Source organism: Mus caroli, chromosome 16 (genome assembly GCF_900094665.2).
Source record: "Mus caroli chromosome 16, CAROLI_EIJ_v1.1, whole genome shotgun sequence".
In the NCBI taxonomy this organism is placed as follows: Eukaryota; Metazoa; Chordata; class Mammalia; order Rodentia; family Muridae; genus Mus; species Mus caroli.
In genome coordinates, this window is record NC_034585.1 from 30884925 (window position 1) to 30906226 (window position 21302).

Sequence of the window (21302 nt, forward strand, 5' to 3'; positions counted from 1 at the left end):
TCCTTCCTTCCTTCCTTCCTTCCTTCCTTCCTTCCTTCCTTCCTTTCTTTCTTTCTTTCTTTCTTTCTTTCTTTCTTTCTTTCTTTCTTTCTTTTTTGAGACAGAGTCTCACTATGGAACCTTGGCTTGCTTGGAACTCTTTTATGTAGACGAGGCTGGCCTGGAATTCCTCTCAAGTGCTGGGATTAAAGATCTGCTGTGATGGCCAATACCATTTCTTTAAGTCTTATAGTAAGAAATATGGTTGAGTAATGCCAGATATATCATTATCAAAAACCAATGCAAATATTAGGTAGGCCAGTTTTCTTGGTGAGTGTTCTATTGCTGTGAAGAGACACCATGATCATGACAGCTCTTATAAAAGAAAGCTTTTCATTGGGACTTAGAGTAGCAGAGGTTTAGTTCATTATCACCAGGGAGGGAAGGAAGCATGGTGGCGTGCAGGCAGATGTGGTGCTGGAGAGGAGCTGAGTCTCCATCTGAATCAATAGGCATTCAGGAAGAGACACTGTTCTTAGCTTGAGCATTTGAAAACCAAAGCCCACCCCCAGTTACACACTTCCCCCACCAACACCACGCCTCCTAATCTCCCTCAAGTAGCTCCTCCCTAATAACCAAGTATTCAAAAATTTGAGCCTATGGGGGCCATTTCTATTCAAACCACCACACCAGTTTTCCTTGCTTGCTTGCTTCCTTCCTGCCTGGATTTAGAGTCTTACAATTACAAATGTGATACTTGGTTCCTAGGAAAATGACACCAGATAGACCAGAATATGTTTAGTACCAGAACTGCTGCCACTTTGGCACACACCACATCAGTAGGAGCAGAGGCATAAAGCTCCCTTCATCTTACATCTTGGTTCCTGAGGGAAATGTGCTTTGGACAGTGTTCTGCATGAATTAAGCACTATAATATTCTCAGTGTAAAACTTTAATATTTGTCCTGGGCTCTACTAGTGTTTGGGGGAATGATCAATTTCTAAGCTGTCGCTTCTTTTTTTCTGGCAGGGAGGGAGGGTCTCACTGTGTAGCCTAGGCTGGTCCAGAACTCACAGATCAGCCCCCTCCTGTTGGGATTGCAAGTGTGTCATGCCCAACTAAGCTTCTTGTCTTAAGGGCAGTGTCCACTTTTCTAAACTGACCTTAGAAACGTGGAGTGCAAGCCCTCCCTCGGTGAGTGAAAGGAGGGAGATTATAGTTTGGGGCTAGTTCTGTCTGTGTTGTGTGGTCTGTGGTCCCCATGGGAGGACCAGGAGATGGCTTCTGGAGGAAAATACACTGTATTATTGATGATATACGGAGAGATTCTGCGATGTCCCAGAGGGGTAGAACAACTTGTTCAAAGCCACATACGTGAGTCAAAACTGGCTAGAATGTGCCAGTCTCTCTTCTGAGCCTCGGGTCTTCTAGATGACAGTGCAGCCTCCGTGCAGTAGGGAGATTAAAACCCAACAAGCTACTCTAAGAAATGAAGCTTTACAGAGCCAGCCCTTTCCTGTTTGTAGTGCCTATGTTATGAACCTTCTCTGGAACCATTTTCGTTCTCTGGGACCTCAACACAGATCTAGGCTCTAAGGCACCAGCTCCCTGCCCACTGCTGTCCCTTGTACACTTTTTTTTTTTGGTTTTTGGTTTTTGGTTTTTGGTTTTTGGTTTTTGGTTTTTTTGAGACAGGGTTTCTCTGTATAGCCCTGCCTGTCCTGGAACTCACTTTGTAGACCAGGCTGGCCTCGAACTCAGAAATCCGCATGCCTCTGCCTCCCAAGTGCTGGGATTAAAGGCGTGCTCGACCACACCCGGCCCTTGTACACTTTCAAGACTTCTTTCACCAGGAGAGCTACAGAGGGTCCTGGGTATCACTTGGTAAAGCCCACGTAATTCCCCATGCTGGTCGTTTTCCCTGGGGACCTCCCCAGCTGTCCCTTCTTCCCTTTGCTAACAACTTCCAGTTCTTAATAATCAGTGCAAGGGGCTGGAGAGATGACTCAGCAGTTAAGAGCACTGGCTGCCCTTCCAAGGGACTGGGGTTCAGTTCCCAACACATACATGGCAGCTCACACCTGACCATAACTCCAGTTCCAGGGAATCTGACACTCTCACATAGACACACATGCAAGCAAAATACCAATGCCCATAAAATAAAAACAAATTATACATATATGTATAAATTATAGGTGTATAATTTATACATATATACATATATGTATAAATTATAGGTGTATAATTTATACATATACATATAATTATACATAATTCTATACATATAATTATACATAATTTACATATGTGAATATAAAATAAAAATAAGTTATATATACATACATACACATATAAATTATATATAATCATCAGGTCCTGATTTGCTCTTTGCCTCTGTGTCTCCCAGTACCTCTGTACTGTAAACTTTCTCTTCTCACTGGGTTAATGAGTTTTTGTACCCATTGCCAATTAAATCATCTTTTTGTCCTATTCATACCCAATGTCCTTGCAAGGCTGGGGCAGGATTTCATATTTGATAAAAGAGAGCTGCTAAACAGACACGGAATTAGGCAAAGTTTAAAATCCCAGTTTTCCCATGATTAACTCTTCATCTGAGCCAGGGCCTTTTGTAGCCCAGGCTGGCCCTGACTTGCAGTATACCTTAGGATAATCCTCTTATGGTCCTGTTTCTACTTGCTAACCCGTAGGATTACATGGGTATCACCATACCCAGTTTGTTTGTTTGTTTGTTTAGATAGTATCTTAAGATGTAGCTCAGGCTATCCTCAAATTCAGCCATCTGCCTCTACCTCCTGGGGTTTTCAGGTGTGAGGTGTTTCACTGTCCCACAAGGCCACTGTTACTTTCTAGAAACATAGATGAAGCTGCCAGTGCCCAGCACAGAGCCTCATTGGGTGCATGTGAAGTTAGGGCAGGGGGCTTAGGGATGGGGCTCCTAATGAACTGAACCTTCCAATGATTGAATGAGTCATCCAGTAAACGACTGTTGTGGCCCACGAACATATGGATAGTTGTGACATGGGTAGTCACCATGGGTGACCTTGGAGCCAAGGTCCTTTAAAAAAAAAGATTTATTTATTAACTTTATGTATATGAATACACTGTAGCTGTCTTCAGACACACCATAAGAGGGTATCAGATCCCATTACAGATGGTTGTGCAGCCGTGTGGTTGCTGGGATTTGAACTCAGGACCTCAGGAAGAGCAGCCAGGGCTCTTAACCGCTGAGCCACCTCTCCAGCTCCAGGGTCCATTTTATGCTCTTAAGTTACTCCATTTCTTCTATTTTTTCCCTCTTTTTTAAAATAATTTTTATTTTATGTGCATTAGTGTTTTGTTTGGATGTATGTCTTTGTGACAGTGTCAGTTCCCTGGAACTGGAGTTACAGACAAGTGCCATGTGGGTGCTAGGAACTGAACCCAGGACCCCTGGAAGAACAGTCCAGCCTTGGTTTCTCCCTTTCTTATATGATACTTCCAAAAGTCTGGCCTGATATTGATAATCAATAAGTCATGCTGAGTGACACGTTTTTGGTCTGGTCCATACATGAGTTCCTACCTAACCCACTGGGTGCCCTCTGCTTGCAGAGAGACTCACAGAGACTGTGCTGGAATGCTTCCCCAGGGGCAGCTCATCCCAGAATTCCCATCTCTGGGGTGAGCTCTCCCTGGGGAATAGATTGTGTTTTGGGATGCTTAGGACTGGCAAATTCTGGAATGGCTGTGATCTAATTTGTGCTTTTAGCAAGACAGCCTGTGCCTTCTTAACCACATCCCGGGATGTTGTCAGGTGCAAGGCCTCTGCCAGGAGCATGTGATTCATGAACATACTCAGGGCTGGTACCCAGCGGACAGCCTCTGTGGATCCCAGCCAGGGTTAGCCAGAGTGGCTTTTTAATGTATTTTCCAGATGAGATCTTAATCTGTAACCAAGACTGCCCTTGAATTTAGGATCCTTCTTCCTCAACCTTAGACATGCTGGGATTTCAGGTGTGGAACAGGTCTACCCCTCTGTCACCCCCAGCCTCATTCATGTCTTTGTCAATCCTAGAGCACAGTCCCCAGGGGCGCTCTGCAGGGGACCCTGTCTCTGATTTGACACTCGCTGTGACCTCATGTCCGTCCACCTTACCTGCCACTGTGTTCTTCTGTTGGAGGCAGCTCAGGTCCTGTCTCCTTTACTGAGTTCTGCTGGTTCTCTGCCTTCTTCTGTAGCAGGGCCCCGGTTACCCTGGTGCTGGGTTAAAAGTGTGTGCCTTTTTTTTTTTTTTTAATCCCCTGAGATGGGGTTTCTCTGTGTAGCCCTGGCTGTCCTGGAACTCACTCTGTAGACCAGGCTGGGAAATCCACCTGCCTCTGCCTCCCAAGTGCTGGGATTAAAGGCATGCACCACCACTGCCTGGCCAAGTGTGTGCCTTTTAATGATTCATGAATTAATTAGTTACTGATTGTTAATTAATAACTAATTAATTAATAATTAAAGCTGGTGACTGCCTAGCATCCATAGCTTTTTGAAACTTAATTCTGCTCTTCCCTCAGGAAGTTTAACTACCCAGCTAAGAATGAGAGTGGATACTTTGTGGCAGGCTGGGGTCAGCCCCTCCCTACTCTCCATATGCACTTCACTGTCTAAAACTCTACCAAGACACCCAACTACGATATGTAAGGGGAAGTAGAGGGAGTGTGGCTGTGTGCCAGGAACCAAGGGAAAAGGAGTTGGGTGACCTAGTGGTTTGTGCTCTGGGCAGGCAGGCCAGTGTCACCTGCAGAAGGCCATGCTGAGGATGCTCCAGGGGGAGGACAGGGGGCCAGGTTAGAGAGGGTACCGAGGACAAAGGTAGGCAAAGTTTGCCTGGTATGGGGAGCATGGGTGGGTTGCTAGGGTGTGACAATATGGCCTGGGTCAGTACCAGGCTGCTGGGAATTCCAGGAGAGTCGTGCTGTGGGTGAAGTCCTGTGGGGGGGGGAGGGGGGAAATAAGGGTTTGTTTGGACGGGGAGAGGTCAGAAGTGGAAAAAGACTGGCGAGGGCTGAGCTGGGGGAGATGGAGATGGCCTTGGCCTTGGCCATGGCGGGTGTGGAAAGGAAGAATGAAGGAGTGGATAGGATAGGAGAGGCAGGAGAATGAGGGAGACAGGTAAGAAACTGGGAAGCACGATGAACATTCTGGTATATAATGGTGGCAGGACAGGTAGAGAAGCCATTTTTAAATTTTATTAATTTATTTATTTCTTTTACGCTAGGGAAGAAATGAAACACCCACACCAAAAGAAAACAAAAACAGTATTTGGCCAACTCACAATGAAATATACATTCATTTAAAAAAAAAAGGGAAGAGAGAAAAAACAGAAACAGTTTGGCTGGAAGCTGTTAGATAGTCCTTAAAAACTGTGATAAAGATGCTTAAGTGTAGCTCTTTATAGCTGATGGCTTCTGGCAGGAAGGACCCAGTTTTTTTAAGGGGCTGTCCACTGGGCGTTTGACCACACTCCAGTAAGTATATGGGCAACACAAATTGTACTTGCTGTGCTTTGGGGGGTGGGTGGGGGCAGGCTGGGGGCACAGGGATGCGGGGCGGGCCTGGGAAGAAAGGGAGTGGAGTGTGATCTGTGTGCATTGCATGAAATTCCCAAATAATTAATAATATTGTGTCGGGGAAAAATAAAAACAAACACAAACAAACTCCAAAAGCAATGTTTAGCCAAGTCCCAACGAAATGTACATTCATTAAAAGGATCTCTGTGCTGGGACTGAGGGAGCAAAAATCCTCTTGGTCTACTGAGGATGCCTCATAAATATTTGTGCACTGAATTAAGTGAGCCAATTGAAAGCTGGCAGGGAGATGTCTCCACCCCACAGGCCGGCAGGAAGCCTGCATGGCACCGACTTGCTGGCACACAGTACACATTCTGGTTTGTCATCAGCCACCCATCCCCCAGCTCACGAGGGACTGCCAGGCTGGAGTGCCAGGCTTGCCCTGGTCAGAGGGTCTGGCTCTGCAGGACCAGTGAGCAAGGCCAGCCATGGAGAGCAGCCAGCTCCCCTGGACCTGCTTCCCCTCCAGCACTCGCCTGCTGGCCACTGCACTTCTTTCCCTTACAGCCCAGGGCTTGGGCCCTCTGGGTTCCTTTCCTCCTGGATTCTTTTCAGGGGCTGCTGATTCTCAGTCTTTCTCACTGTTAAAGAAATAACACCTAGCCTTCTCCAAACCACCACCACATCTCTCTTCATCTGTATTGGGGAGGAGTGTTTGGGAATAATGCAAAGATGGCCCAGCACAGACAGAAGGGCCTGACCGTTCAGGCCTTGACGCCAGCCTGTGGAGTTGGCCTTGACCACTGGGGAAGGGATTTGATTAGTGAAATGTACAGGGAGTCGGGTTTCTGTTGCAGTAGCAGATAGCACCTTGGTGTGACCTTCTCATGGCAGGTGCCTGAGGGAGGGAGAGCCTGGTGTGGTGACTTGCCAGTTCAGATTGGGAACACCTCTCTTTCCTTCCTTTGACTATTAGCGTGGTACAAGGGGGACTTGGGCTCCCATTTCTATTCTGTTACCACTATTGATCACTTGCCTGTAACCTCGACCCTTTGGGAGTCCTTAGGAGACTTCCATCAGGGCGTTCCCAGATGAGTCCTTGGAGAGGTGCGTGTTTGCGTTCTAGAACAGTGAGCAACTGCAGCAGCCACGCTGTGGCCTCTGGAAGCTCACCCTGAATTAGTTTCCTCTTTTTCTGCATTGAGATGAGTCCTCTCTGTGGTCTGTGCCTCTCTGTACCTTTTGTCCCTACCAAGGAAGTGTTTGTCCTTCAAATTTAGTGGGTGGCCCAGGAACTTTACATCTGGGGCTGCAGAACTTCACTGTGTTGAGGAGTATGGCGTGTGAGCCCTGTTAGTTTCCTGCCGCAGAACTCAGCAGTGGTCTTGGGTCCAGGTATCAGGGGGTGAGATAAACTCAAAGCGCTTAGGTGAACTGAGATGTGAGGATCTCTGGTCCTTAGAAGATCGGAGGTGCGTGGGGGGGCGAATCATTCATTTACTTTGGAATGTGACACCTGGACATTTGGGATGCCCCCCTGGCAGAGGGCTGGGCCTGAGGCCCCTGGGATATCAGGAGCTGCTGTGAAGAGGACTTTCTCAATCATTGGTCTCTTCTGTGAGGGCTTAGAATTGGTTTCAAGAGATGACTCGGAGTTTAGGAGCATATTAAGTCTTCTTGCAGAGTGAGTTCAGTTCCCACCAACATCAGGTGGCTTGCAACTTCCTGTAACTCCAGTTTCAGGAGATCTGAACTCCTGTTGGCACCTGTTCTCGCATGAGTATATATAGCCCCTCTCCTCCAACCCCCCCCCCCCACCACCACATACACATAGCCCAAAATAAAAAATCTAAAGGCTTTGTAATTTGGTGTATCTTCATTCATGGAGATGTGGCTACTGAGATAGTTTCTTGATTTCTGTTTGTTTCTATACCTGGAAGATCCTAGAGGCCAGACCAGCCTCTGGTTTTGTGGCTTTGGTTTCTTCTCTTTCAATATTCATCTGACCTTGTGTAGAACTAAAATAGCTAGGAAGGAGCTCACGAGACAGCAGAGATCTTAGGCTTAGATAGGGGTCAAGCTCTGCTGGGGTTTTAACCTTGGGCCACAAGGAAGCAATTAGCTAAGGCTATATTTGACTAGGTCAGAAAGATGGTTCATTTTTAAGGCTATCCCACTGCCTCTCTTACATACCTGCCTCTCATCCAAAAGCTCCGTAGACTGCCACGCCCAGTATGGCCCAGCTGATGGATCTGTGGCACAAGAGTTCTTCTGAGACAATGACAAGATAATACAAAGGTAGGGGTATCTCAAAGACCACTGGGCCCATCCCAAAAGCAAGCAGCTGGGTCTGAGAGAGGGAGACCGTCACCACCCAGATCTGAGAGAGGGAGACCGTCACCACACAGATGGGATGGGTAGTGCTAAGAGATCTCTCTTTATTTTAAGACTTATTTATTTTATGTATGTGAGTACACTGTAGCTGTCTTCAGACACACCAGAAGAGACATCAGATCCCATTCCCGATGGTGTGAGCCACCATGTGGTGGCTGGGAATTGAACTCAGGACCTCTGGAAGAGCAGTCAGTGCTCTTAACTGCTGAGCCATCTCTCCAGCGCCCAAGAGATCTCAATTTGGTCTGAATGGCATTCTGTGGTTATTGCTGTTCATTGCTGCTGTAGGGGCAATAAGGGGGCTCTTTCTCAAAAGAGGACTCGTGGCATCAGACAGCCTGGCTCCGACCTGATCTTGGGCAGAGTGTAAGGTGGTCCAGACCCACGGGAAGGATTAAAGGGAGAAGCCCATGCCTGGTGGTAAGGCTTTGGGATGGACTGGTCCGGATAGGTGCACTCCAGGCAACCGTTCAGCAGTTAGCTTTATGGAATTGGATCAGGGAAGGATTCTGAAAGTTTAGTTAAGAGAAGAGTGAGCTGAGGAACTCTGCGCCCTTCAGGCTCCTGGCAGCTCTTTAGGCTACAGCAGAGTGGTCCTGTGGAGCCTCAGGTGTTTACCTTCTCCCTTCCTTCTGTCCTGTTTTCCTCCATCATATCAAGTCCTCCAGGTATGACTACCTGGAGGCCAGTTTGGAAGCCTCAGTTTTGAAATCTAGGCCCAAAATTACATACATACATACATACATACATACATACATACATACACTCTTTCATGTTTATGGAGTGCAGTCTCCAAGGGTTTTCACAGTAAAGATCCCAGGGGTTAAACATGTTAACAGTAAAAACAAACAAATAGACAGATACCACTTAAACATCAGTTGTTTATAAAACCTAGAAAAAACAGAAACAAAAATAGCCACATGGGTCCAGGAGAGTGCATTTGGCTTTACTTAAAAAATACTGCATGCTGGGTATGATGGGTCATGCCCACAATCTGAGTGGTCAGGAAATTGAGGCAGGAGGATTGCCACAAATTTGAGGTCAGTGCTTGAGGTAGAACAAATTCCAAAATCTTTTTTTTTTTTTGGAGACAAGGTACTGGCCTTGAACTCACAGAGATCCACCTGCCTTTGTCTCCCTACTGCTGGGATTATAGACATGGGCCATCATGCTCAATGCTCTTGACTTTAGTTTTAAATTTTGCAGTGATTCTAAAAGCCATTGGTTAGTCCTAGAACAGCCACGCCCTTGATGGAGGGTGTGCCACACTAGATTTTTTACACTTCTGCTGATGGTCTGGCGTCTGCCACTGCAGGCTAGGGTACTGACTCACCAGGCAGCCAGGGATTATGTGACCTGGTGTTGGTATCCACCCAGCTACAGAAGGGAGAACAGCTTGGGCTTGCTATGCTGTTAAAGTCTTTTCCTGCTGGGAAAAGCTTGGTTGGTAGAATGCTTGCTTAGCATGAAGCTCTGGATTTTGTCCCTAGCATCTTATAAACCTGTCTCAGCACTTGGGAGCTGGAGGCGGGACGACCAGAGATCCAAGGTCATCTTAGACTACACAGTATGTTCAAAATGTGCCAGGGCTACATGACCATGCCTACAAATGACACAGCAACCAAGTTAAGCAAACAAACAAATAAACAAACAAACAAACAAAAACCCCAAAACCCAGTCCTCTTTCCCCAGATCATCCACACAGGTAACATCAATTCAGGCAAAATAGATTTCTCAGTTTAAGAATACTGCCTGAAGTTAAGATTCAGTCTCGCTAATCTCAGTCCTTCTCAGCACACACATACCCCCCCTCCCTTTCCCTCTTCCTTTTATTCTTTATGGTTTTTTTTTTTTTTTTTGAGACAGATCTCATGTAGCCCTAGTTGACCTTGGACTTGGTATGTAGCTAAGGCTGGTCTTGAACTCCTGCTCCTCTGCCTCCTGAGTGCAGAGAATGTCCCATAAATTCTCTTATCGGTATCTCTTTACTGTATAAACCTCAGTACAGATGAAAATGAGAGTACTTCTATGTTCTGCCCATGTTGTCCGAGTGCAGGCAAACTTGAGTTTCTGTCTATTCTTACCTCCCGCCCCTTCCTACCCCACCCCTGTGCAGAAAGTACATGTGCATGCGAGGCAGATGCTCTACCACTGAACTATGCCCTTGTCCTTTGCCTTTATAGTATAAATGCTTTAGAACTTCTGCTTAGCCTACCTGTTTGAAGTGATTGATGTGCCGTGTTTTTCATAGGGCTTAGGTTTACCAGATTGTAAGATTATATTAGCAGAGAATGCAGCATGTATCTCCTAGATATTTCTCCCTTTCTTCTGAGTTATCGTTCTCTTTTTGTAAAACGTATTTCATATGCCTTGGTGTGTTGCCTGCATGTATGTGTCTGTGACCCCCTAGAACTGGAGTTGCAACAGTTGTAGCTACCACATGAGTTGCTGGGAAATAAACCCAGGTCTTCTGGAAGAGGAGCCAGCACTCTTAACTGCCGAGCCATCTCTCCAGACCCTGAGTATTTTCTTATGATAGAAGGCTTCTGCTGGGCAGTGGCGGCACATGCCTTTACTCCCAGTACTCAGGCAGAGGCAGAGGCAGAAGGATCTCTGTGAGTTTGAGGCCAGCTTGGTCTACAAAGAGAGTTCTAGGACATCGAGGGCGAGAGAGAGAGAGAGAGAGAGAGAGAGAGAGAGAGAGAGAGAAGAAAGAGGAAGAAAAGATACTGCTGATGCTGTGTATTCACATGTGTGCTCCCATGTTGCCCCCAAGTGTGACCGTGGAGCTTTTCTGTTCTTTCCCTCTTTCTCTGTAGAGTTGCTAGGCAAGCACTGTTTACACCAGGCTACAACCTAGGTGGCATCAGTGTCTTCCTCTTGCTGAATGTGTGGGCAGGGATATTTTGATCACCAGAATTGACAGTGAAAGCAAGCAATCTTTCTTCTTCTTCTTCTTCTTCTTCTTCTTCTTCTTCTTCTTCTTCTTCTTCTTCTTCTTCTTCTTCTTCTTCTTCTNAATCTTTCTTCTTCTTCTTCTTCTTCTTCTTCTTCTTCTTCTTCTTCTTCTTCTTCTTCTTCTTCTTCTTCTTCTTCTCCTTCTCCTCCTCCTCCTCCTCCTCCTCCTCCCCCTCCCCCTCCCCTTCCTCCTTCTCCTTTCCTCCTTCCTCCTCCCCCTCTCCCTCCCCTTCCTCCTCCTCTTCCCACTCCCCCCTTCCTCCTTCTCCTTTCCTCCTTCCTCTTCCTCCTCCCCCTCCTCTTTTATTAAACATGCTAACCTTAGTTCACAACAGGCCTGGGTGACAAGTGCTTCTGTCAATCCTTAGCCCTCATGTAGCATTTGGATCAGGGTGACCCCAGCCTCCACTTTCCAACCGTGAAAACGGAGTGCAGCGTTTCAGGCCCTACCCTGATGGCTGCCTGCTTTTGCCTGTTTCTCCACCCAGTACTTTGGCAACCCACGGTCCATCACCTCTCGGTGTGACCTGAAGGCAAACCTCATCCGGAATGGCTGTGACGGTGAGATTGAGAGTCCAGCCAGCAGCACCCGCGTCCTCCGGAACCTACCCCTCAGCAGCAAGGGTTCCAGCGCCACGGGCTCTGACGTCATCCAGATGACGCCGCAGGAGATTGCAGTGAGCCTCCGGCCAGGTGAGTGTTCTTCGGGATGGGTTGGGCACCGTAGGCTTAGAAAGGCTATGGGTGTGCTACACTAACGTGGAAGATGGGCTTGATTGAGCTCAGAGCCTGGAGATGGCTGAAAGGCTCAGACCAGGAAGTGGAGGATAAGGTTGCTGGAGGTGAGTCTGGGTGGAGTGGCTTGGCTATATATTTTTTATGTATTGTAGTAGAGGCTGTGCCTTCATGAAGGAGGCATGCCCTGGGCATCCGTTTCTGCAACAAACATAATGAACACACAAACCTCGACAGAACGATGATTAAAAACCCAGTATTATAGGATATTTATAACATTGCAATTTCCTATTTAAGCCTTTTAAAAATAGTTATTTTTATTGCTTTTAATAATGTGTGTGTGTGTGTGTAAGTGTACATGGGAGTGCCTCAGAGGCCAGAGGCATGGGACAGACTTCTAAAGATGGACTTTCAGATAGAAGTGTGCTGCCTGACATGGTACGGGGAATGGACTCGGCTTTAGTTTCTCAGAACCTTCTCTCCCATTTGCACCTTTGTTGTTGTTGTTGGTGGTGGTGGTTTGGTTTGGTTTGTTTGTTTGTTTGTTTGTTTGGCATGGTCTCACTATGCAGCCCTAACTGGCCTGTAACTTGCTATTATAGACCAAGCCGGCCTGGAATTCACAAGAGATCCACCTGCCCCTCAGAGTCCTGGGATTAAAGGCACATTTTAATCATTTCTAATCATGCAGTTCAGTTACCATGTTGTGCTGTCATAACTATTTCCGCACCACTTTATCTCCAACAGAAACTCTCTACCTAGCAGGCCACACCTCATCACCTGACCTTATTCGAAAGCCCTGGTAACCTGCAGTCTACTTTTGCCTTTGTGACTTTGCCTCCTCTAGTGAACACTTGGAAATAGAAGCGTTATGATATTTGTCCTTAAAAACTCAGCCTTTGCAAGGCTCACCAAACTGGAGCACGAGGCAGAATTTCTCACTTTTCAAGGCTGTGTGATATTCTATTGTATCACGTTTTTTGTGCCCACATATTTGTTAGTAGACATTTCTTTTTTTTTTCTTTTTTCATTATTGGGAGGCTTGCTGGTTTTCTTTCTGGAAGGGTGCTGACAGACTTATTCCCTACTCAGTGCAAGTTGCATAGATAACACTACTTCTAGGAAAAGTTTTTTTCCCCTAGCAAAAAGTTTCTGAGAGTGTCTCATGTAGCCAGGGTTTGCCTCAAGCTCACTTTGTAGCTGAGGATGACCTTGAATTCCAGATCGCCTTCCTCCACCTCAGTGCTAGAGTTACAGGTGTGCACCCTAACACCTGATTATATTGTGCTCAGGATTCGGCCCTGGGCTTTATGCCTGTGAGCCAAGACTGTTGCGGCCCAACATTCATTCTGTGTGTAGAATCTGCGTGTCATGGAGGCTGTGCTTGTGGCTGAACTGGGAAGTCTGACGTTTTGGGTGGGGCAGGTGTCTCTAGTAGCAGTGCTTTGGGGCCCTTTCCTGTATCCCACTCTCTGCCATACTTGGCCGAAGCTATTACTAGATGGCTATCCAGTGCTCCCGACAGATTGAAGCAGGGGGTTAACTATGAATTTGTTTGGCCTTCCTGAGTTGTAGCCCCAGCTTGTCCCCTAGCTGGGAGGCCTGGGCAGGTTATTTAACCCCTCACCCTCAGGATCACAAGGTCTTCCACACAATCATCCTCGAAGTGCCCAGGGCTTTATACAAGACTGCCGTCTAAAGAAACATGTGGGCTATATATGCCTTTGATCCTAGACTTGAGGCAGAGGCGGGTGAATTCCAGGCTAGCCTGGTCAACATACTGAGTTTCAGTGCTGCAAGGGCTACATAGTAAGATTGTTAAGTCATCATTTTAAAGGATAATAGCTGATGGGCAAAGGAACCTGTGCCCCAGGATAGGGTCTGGTACAATAGAATGTATACAGTAACCCTTCCTCAAAGCTCACTGTTCTTTTTTGGTTTTGGTTTTTGGTTTTTCAAGACAGGGTTTCTCTATATAACCCTAGCTGTCCTGGAACTCACTTTGTAGACCAGGCTGGTCTCGAACTCAGAAATCCACCTGCCTCTACCTCCCAAGTGCTGGGACTAAAGGCATGCGCCACCACTGCAAAGCTCACTGATCTTATACCTATTCTTATTTCTTGAGTCTGTGAATGTGCCTTGATTTAGAATGAGATTTGAGCTGCCAGATGCTAGAGCAGTGTTTGGTTTTCTTTGTTTCAATTATTGTGAAGCCAAACCAAAAGACTTCAGTTGGCTGTGATGGTTTGTATATGTGCAGGCCAGGGAGTGGTACTATTAGAAGGTGTGGCCCTGTTGGAGTAGGTGTGTCATTGTGGGTGTGGGCTTTAAGACCCTCATCCTAACTGTCGGGAAGCCAGTATCTAGTAGCAGCCTTCAGAAGAAGATGTAGACCTCTCAGCTCCTCCTGCTCCATGCCTGCCTGGATGCTGCCATGCTCCTGCCTACATGATGGTAGATTGAACCTCTGAACCTGTAAGCCAGCCTCAATTAAATATTGTCCTTATAAGAGTTGCCTTGGTCATGGTGTCTGTTCACAGCAGTAAAACCCTGATTAAGACACTGGCCAAGGATGGAGTTGGCCCAGGTGGATGGAGAAGCCCGGATGACTGAATGTAGTCACACATCCTATTAACTACCATGTAGTTTCTAGTATTAGAAAGATAGGAAGAATAGTATCTTGTGTTATCCACTGAGTGCACTGGCAGGCCTGCCTGAGAGAGTAGGTGAAAAAGGGGGCTGCCATTCCCATGAGGACATACCCAAGCCACCAGGATAAATTTAGGGGGAGGGGGTTGAGGAAAATTGGAATTGCTAAAGTTCTAGAATCATTGTGAGTATATTTTTTAGAGAAATACTTTAAACAATAATGGCTTTTGAAATTTTGAAAATTCAGTTTTAATATATATATACATACACATAAACACATGTGTGTGTATATATATATATATATGAATGTATATATATGTACACACACACACACATATATATATATATATATACACACACACACACACACATGCAAAACCCTCTTATGGGGACAGAGGGGATGTTCTCTGTAACATAAATCTCAGGTTACCAAGTGCTTTCTTGCCTGCAGGAAGCTCTCCTGCCCCAGGGACAGCTGTCAGGTATGTGAGATTAGCTTTCCATTGTATGGTTGTGGCACTGCTTTCTGGTTTTCTCCCCAGCCCTGCCCCTCCCCTTACCTCACAATAAGCATTTGTTGAATTTGAGGGATCCGTACACAAGACTAGCCAGGGATAAGCCTCAGCATAATTTGAAAGGCACCAGGTGAAGGCCAGGTTACTGTCCAGGCTAGGGCTGTTGGAGAAGAGAGTGGGCTGCGTGGTGAGGGGGGAGGAGAGGAAAAGGACAAGGACTTCCTTGTTTAGTCTCAAATTTTGTTTTTAATTGCGTGTTGGTCTGGAGAAGTGGCTTGGTCATTCAAAGTTACATTTATTTGCCTGTCATGGTGGCCAATAATACCCTTATCCCGTCACTTGGGAGCAGAGGCAAGGTGATATCTATGAGTTCAAGGATAGCATGTTCTACATTGGGAGTTCCAGGCCAGCCAGGGCTACCTAGTGAGACCCTGTGTCCAAACCGTCTGTCCCACCCATCTGTGTGCTGTGTGTACACGTGTGGAGGTCAGAGAACAACTTGTGGGAGTCTATTGTCTGCTTCCACCAAATGAATCCAGGGACCAAACTCAGGTTGTCTTTTCAGCTAACTCTGTGAGGCAGTGTGGGTATCCTGCTGAGCCATCTCTCTGGTTTATCATCGTCATCGTCATCATCATCACCACCACCACCGACACAACAAATTTATGTTATTATTTTATATGTGTAAATGTTTGCTTACACGTATGTCTATATGCCATGTACATGCCTGATGCCTACAGAAACCAAACAAAGGCACTGGATCCTCTGGAACTGGAGGTGTAGGGGCTTTCAGACATCATATGAGTGCCGGGAATCAAACCCCAGCATTCCTAACCACTCAGCCATCTCTTCAGCCCCTGTTTCCATTAAAAAAAAAATCCTACATTTTATTATATATATGTATATGTGTACAAATTTTTTGGTGAGTCATTTTTCTCTTTCCACCATGTGGAGCCTAAGATCACAGCCCTCAGGCTGTGAGTTGGTGCTGGTATCCTAAGCCCTTTTACCTGTAGCCCTTCTTTAGTTCTTAAGTGGGATTAAAACTTTTTTTTTTCTCAAATTGAGATATAAATCACATGCCACAAGTCACACAATCTTAAAGCCTTCGGGTCACTGGTTCTAAGCTATGTAGCCATCACTGCAGTGTCATTACAGCTGTTGTCACAGCAGCAGTTTGAACTAACTGCCCCTTTACCTTCTCAAGCAGTTTTACTCTGCTGTTGCCTTCCCTGGACACTTCTGCTGGTTATAGAACACGGGAGCCTTAATCCCTCCACACTGTAAAGCGTGCTCCTTCCTGGTGATCTTGAACCAGGGCATCACTGTAGCTGGACCTGACCTGGAGTCTGTGACTCTCCTGCCTTAACCCCACCCCCAACCCCCCCACCCCCACCCTGCAGGCCACGCCCTGTTACTTTGCCCTTTTTGTGGCCAAATGATACTCAGTCCTTAGCTCCACTTTACTTGATGGACAGACTGTTTCCACTGGGTAATACTCAACATTCATGTGTAGGCATTTTGGGGGGCCATATGTTTTCAATAATTTTGGGTCTATAGCAAGGAGTAGAATTGCTGGATTGTATAGTAATTCTGTGTTTAACTTTCTGAAGAACTGCCAAACTTTAAGCAGGGTTTTGTATAAATATAAGGATCATGTTTTCCATTTTACTTCAGCACTGGAAATTGTATGTCAGGATAAGAATTAAAAAAAAAAAAAACAAAAGACCTTAACAAAAGGCATGAAATTTTTAGGATATGCATTTTAAGCAAAATTTACTGAGATAAGCAAAAGCAAGAAAGACGTAGTTTTCAAGCTCTGGGATACTCAAAAGGTTTATTTGAGTTATTCATGCAATCTTTTAGTTCTTACATATTTCTTTTTAGTGTGTGTGTGTGTGTGTATGTGTTGTGTCACACGTGTGCCATGGTGTATGTGTGGAGGCCAGAGGATACCTTTTTCTTCTTTTGAACCATGTGGCTGTCCTGGAACTCAGTGTATAGACCAGGCTGTCCTGGATCCTACAGAGATCCACCCGCCTTTGCCTCCCAAGTGCTGGGATTAAAGACGTTGCATCACCACGCTCAGCCAGAGGACAACTTTTACTGATGATCTGAGATTCCTGAAAACCATATAAAGAGCGAGACAAGGTGATGCATTTACATAAACCTTAGCATACTGAGATGGGAAGGGGGAGGCAGGATAATCACTTAAAAGTTTGCTGGTCAGCAACCAGGAGTATAAGGGCAAAGCTGCAGAAACAAGAGAGACCCTGTCAGTAAACAAGATGGATCCGATGCATGTTGGATGCGCGCACACATGCACACACACCCCTCACTCATTTATTTGAAGATGGCAGATGGCCTGTCTTAACTTGTGAACAGTCAGTGTGGGAGTTCTCAGTCTGGCAGTGGGTGCCTACTGATGCCTGTCCCCAAGGACAAAAGTGAAGCTTTCTTATTAAAGGGAAGACGGAGAAAAGAAAGTGTTAAAAGTACCTTCCGGGCGCAGAGACTAGTTAGTACTTGATTACAGAGGGAGACCCTGTACTTATGAGCAGAGCCCTGGCAGGAACCCTGTGCTAAACACAGGCAGCGCTGGGTGCTTTGAAATCAGGGAAACAGGGCTGGAGAGGGGTTGCTGGGCTGGGGAGGTGGGAGGGGAGGTATGGGGGGAGATTCCATTCTCTCAGGTGCAGGTGATCAGCTTCAGCTTCTCTTTGTAGTTAACTTTATTGCACTTCTCTGATCCCACTGCTGGTCCTGAGGTGGGGATTATGTGGAATAGCTCCAGGTAGAGATGGAGACTGTGTGGGGGTCTGAGGGGGTGTGGAGAGAGGTGGGAGGATGGGGGGGGGGGTAACAAATCCAGGCATGTGGCTCGGGGATGTCACCAGAGGCAGGCACATACCAACCCTGTTGGTGAAAGTGAGGTTGATAAGTGAGGCCCTGCGTAGGCCTTCGTTAGAGTCTCAGGCAGTGTAGGACAGCAGCTCTCTGGGAAAACATAGAAGGGAGGAGTGTGCCTAAGCAAAGTCACACCCAGAGATGGGAAAGGCGCCCAGTCCTGGCAAAACATGCTCCACATACGACTGTGGCGCCACCCACCTCCCTGTCGACCTGCACATCAGGGAGGCCACCCTTGCTGGGCTGCTGGTGTCCTGTCCATCCACACAAGAGCTGCTGACACAAGGCATTCCGTGATCCCACGTAGAGGGTGTGACGTTGTAAAGGCTCACACGTAATGACTGGTGCTTGGCAGGTCTGGGCCTGCGTGCCTTCTCACACCTTGCCTTTCTGGAGAAACACTCCCTTCAATAATTACCACTTCCCCATGGGAAGAGGTGTATGTGTGCACCTTCTCAGTGAGCTGATTGTCTTAGAACGTAATGTTAGGACATTGCCCACTTCCGAGTACAGAGCAGAGGTATCTGTGTATTGAACCACACTTTCTTCTTTGCCTTCCATGTCTGGAAGATCTGGAGTTAAATCTGAATGCCTAAAGCCGTAGCCCAGTTAAGTGGGAGTTTCTGCAAGAACTATCTTTTTTTTTTTTTTAATCCCCACATGAATTGCTTTAATGTGAAATTACTTTTAATTTTTAACCTTTGAGGCATTGGAACCAGCTTTCCTTGTTTGAAAGCATGGATAGTTATGTACATTATGGGTTTTGATCCCACTATAATTATGCCTTCTTACTTCACTGAAGCAGAAACTAAGCCACATAGCTTGAAAGGAGCTGGGGGTCTGCCGAGCTCTTGGTGACCAGGCCTGAGTTTAAATCTGACTCTCTCGCTTCCAAGCCTGCTGCTGCTCTGTTCGTGACTGCCACTCAGTTTCCCTGGATCCAAGCCACTGCTCTTATCTCTTCATTGTTGGCAAACCTCACTGAGATAGTACTACATTCTGCATAGAAGAAGGCGGAGTCGGAGACTTGAATGGGTGGGCAGGTCGGTGTCAGGAGGCGCAGAAGACCCTGTGAAGAGGACATAGATATGGACAGAAGAGTCTCTGTCCCTCTGGGGTCTGCCTTCTCATGCAAAGGCCAAAGTAGGGTGCACACAGGGTAGGACTAACCCTCCTTTTCCAAGTTTCTTTCCTTCTTCCCACCTCTCCCCTACCATGATAAGCATCCATCCAAGGAGTCCCATGGAAGGACCTGTTTGTTGTGTCTGCCAGATTGGAGCCAGAGACACACTAGAGCAGTTTGGAATTCATTCTGGATGAAATATCGAATATTCTTCTGTCTGAGTCAGACTCTGGTGGTTTTTAAAAATAGGCTCACGCCGTTGGGTGACCCAAACTACATCAGGCTCGAGGCAGCTGGAACAATGCGTGCAAAAACAAGTCAGGAGCTGAGGCTTGCCACCCCACTGCAGATAGGAGTTGTACTCCTTGTACTTCTGTAGTGCAAGCTTTTGTTGATCTAGAGCCCTGCTGTGCCCCAGGAGTGCATCCCAGCCTCTTAGATGAACACCACTGTTTCATTTCATACTTAAGTGAACCTAGGTCCAGGTTGCACCCCTGGTCTGGCTTGTTTCCAGGAGGAGGAGGAGGAGGAGGAGGAGGAGGAGGAGGAGAGGGAGCACGGAGGATTGGGTTCTGTGTCTTATTTATAGAGCCAGGACTTTGCTTATGGAGGAGCAGCTGGCCATACAGGAGACAGGGGGCTTCTCTGAGCTGTGGTCCTGACCAACTAAGTGTGGACCCCTTGAGTGGAGGTGAGGGCACTCTGGTTCTTGCATCTCTAAATACATGAAAAGTATACCCAAATTTCAAATGCTCAAGAGCTGTCTTGCCCCAGGCCAAATAGGACACCTGGCAGCCCCAACCAGCCAGCTGAACTTTGAAGTCAGTTCTAAGTGATTTGTGGTTTGAAATGATGGCATAATTTAGGGATTTCTATCTCTCAGTTACTCTCCAAACCCTGGGGGTGGGTCAGCTAGCAGGTCTCCTTGCCCCCCCCTTTAATTAAACTCCCCCCCCCAATCCCTTCCACACCTGCTGGCTGTCTTACTATAGAAGTTAAATCCCATTTATCCTTTTTATATTTTTATATTTGGTCACAATTTGGAGTGTCTTTTCTCTTCTCGCCTTTCTTTTTTTAATGGTAAATATAGTATATGTCCCATACGTAGAATGTGTATATCCTTTGACACTTTTTTTGTTTTGTTTTGTTTTCTGAGACAGGGTTTCTCTGTGTAGCTCTTACTGTCCTGGAACTCACTTTGTAGACCAGGCTGGCCTCGAACTCAGAAATCTGCCTGCCTCTGCCTCCCAAGTGCTGGGATTAAAGGCGTGCACCACCACCGCCCGTCTTCTTTGACACTTTTATATAAGTCAGTTATTTATAGTTCTAAGTATCTAATCTGGTTCCTCCTTAGATCACAAATGCCCTTCTTCCTAAATAATGGTAAATTCCTGTGTAGGGCAGTGACCTAGCTATCCATGCCCAGGGTTGGCTCAAGGACTGACTGCCTAGAATCTAACTTAGCTATATGTCAAATAGAGGCATTTATAATAAAGCAATATTAAGGGAAAGCACACAGATCCATTTACCAATTAAAGCAAGGACATTGGAGCATTTGTTATACAGGATGCCACGATTCCAAGGAGACTAAGTTTCTGTGAGCTTTTTGCCTCGGGACAGTGTCCAGGTTTTTGGAGCCTGTCGCGCTTGTCACTGCTGGAGTGGATGTAGCACTTTTATAACTCTATTTAATGAGTGTTGGTAATTTCAGCCCCACCCATTGCCTTCTTTTAGGTCCTTCCATTGGACCCTTTCTTCCTACGTCTCCTTTCTATTCTCAGGTCTGTGGTGTGTGTGTGTGTGTGTGTGTGCATGTGCAGATAAAGCAAGAGTCCTATCATTGGACCTGAAGCTGGACTAGAACTTCAGTGAACTTCAGTGATCTTCTTGTCTCTGCCTCCCACAATGCTGGTGTTATAAACACACTAGGCTGTACCTGTCTTTTTATGTAGGTACTGGGGATTTGAACTCAGGTCATAATGTCTGCACAGCAAGTATTCTTACGCACAGAGCTGTCTCCCAGCCCAAAATTACTGTCTCTGTTACCTCCTTTGTTACCTGCCCTGCCTTGACATTTACACCCCCACCCCAGTTCTTACTCATGGCCAGCCCTTCTTGTTACTACCTTTGCTTTCTGTTGCACACCTTGACTGGTCTAAGTGTTTTTCTGGAGTGTGTTGGAGGACTACTTTCAACCCAGTTTGCATAGGTATGTGTTGTTCAGTGTTGTTCAGTGTTGACAGTTACCTTTTTTGCTGAGAGACAGAACACTACTACACTTGTTTAGACACTGACAGGGGTCTGGAGAAAGGCACCCAGGGCTCCTCTCCAGCACTGTAGTCACTTCTGAGACACTGTACTTACTCCCCAGAAAAATCTTTTGCTGGTGCACCATCTCTCAAGAAGAAGAATTGCTTTTTTTTTTTTTTTTTTTTTTTTTTTTTTGGGGGGGGATAAGCCCTGGGTCAGACAAGTATTCTACAGCA

At 46.4% G+C, this 21302-nt stretch overlaps 1 protein-coding gene across 1 annotated transcript in view; it reads left to right on the forward strand.

Annotated features, from left to right (window-relative positions):
- Itgb5 (integrin subunit beta 5) overlaps positions 1–21302 on the forward strand; it is a 117963-nt gene that overhangs the window by 21055 nt on the left and 75606 nt on the right. The window contains exon 3 of the mRNA XM_021184827.2: positions 11376–11580. Within this exon, the coding sequence (XP_021040486.1) occupies positions 11376–11580 (205 nt within the window). The remainder of the gene's footprint in view (positions 1–11375; positions 11581–21302) is intronic.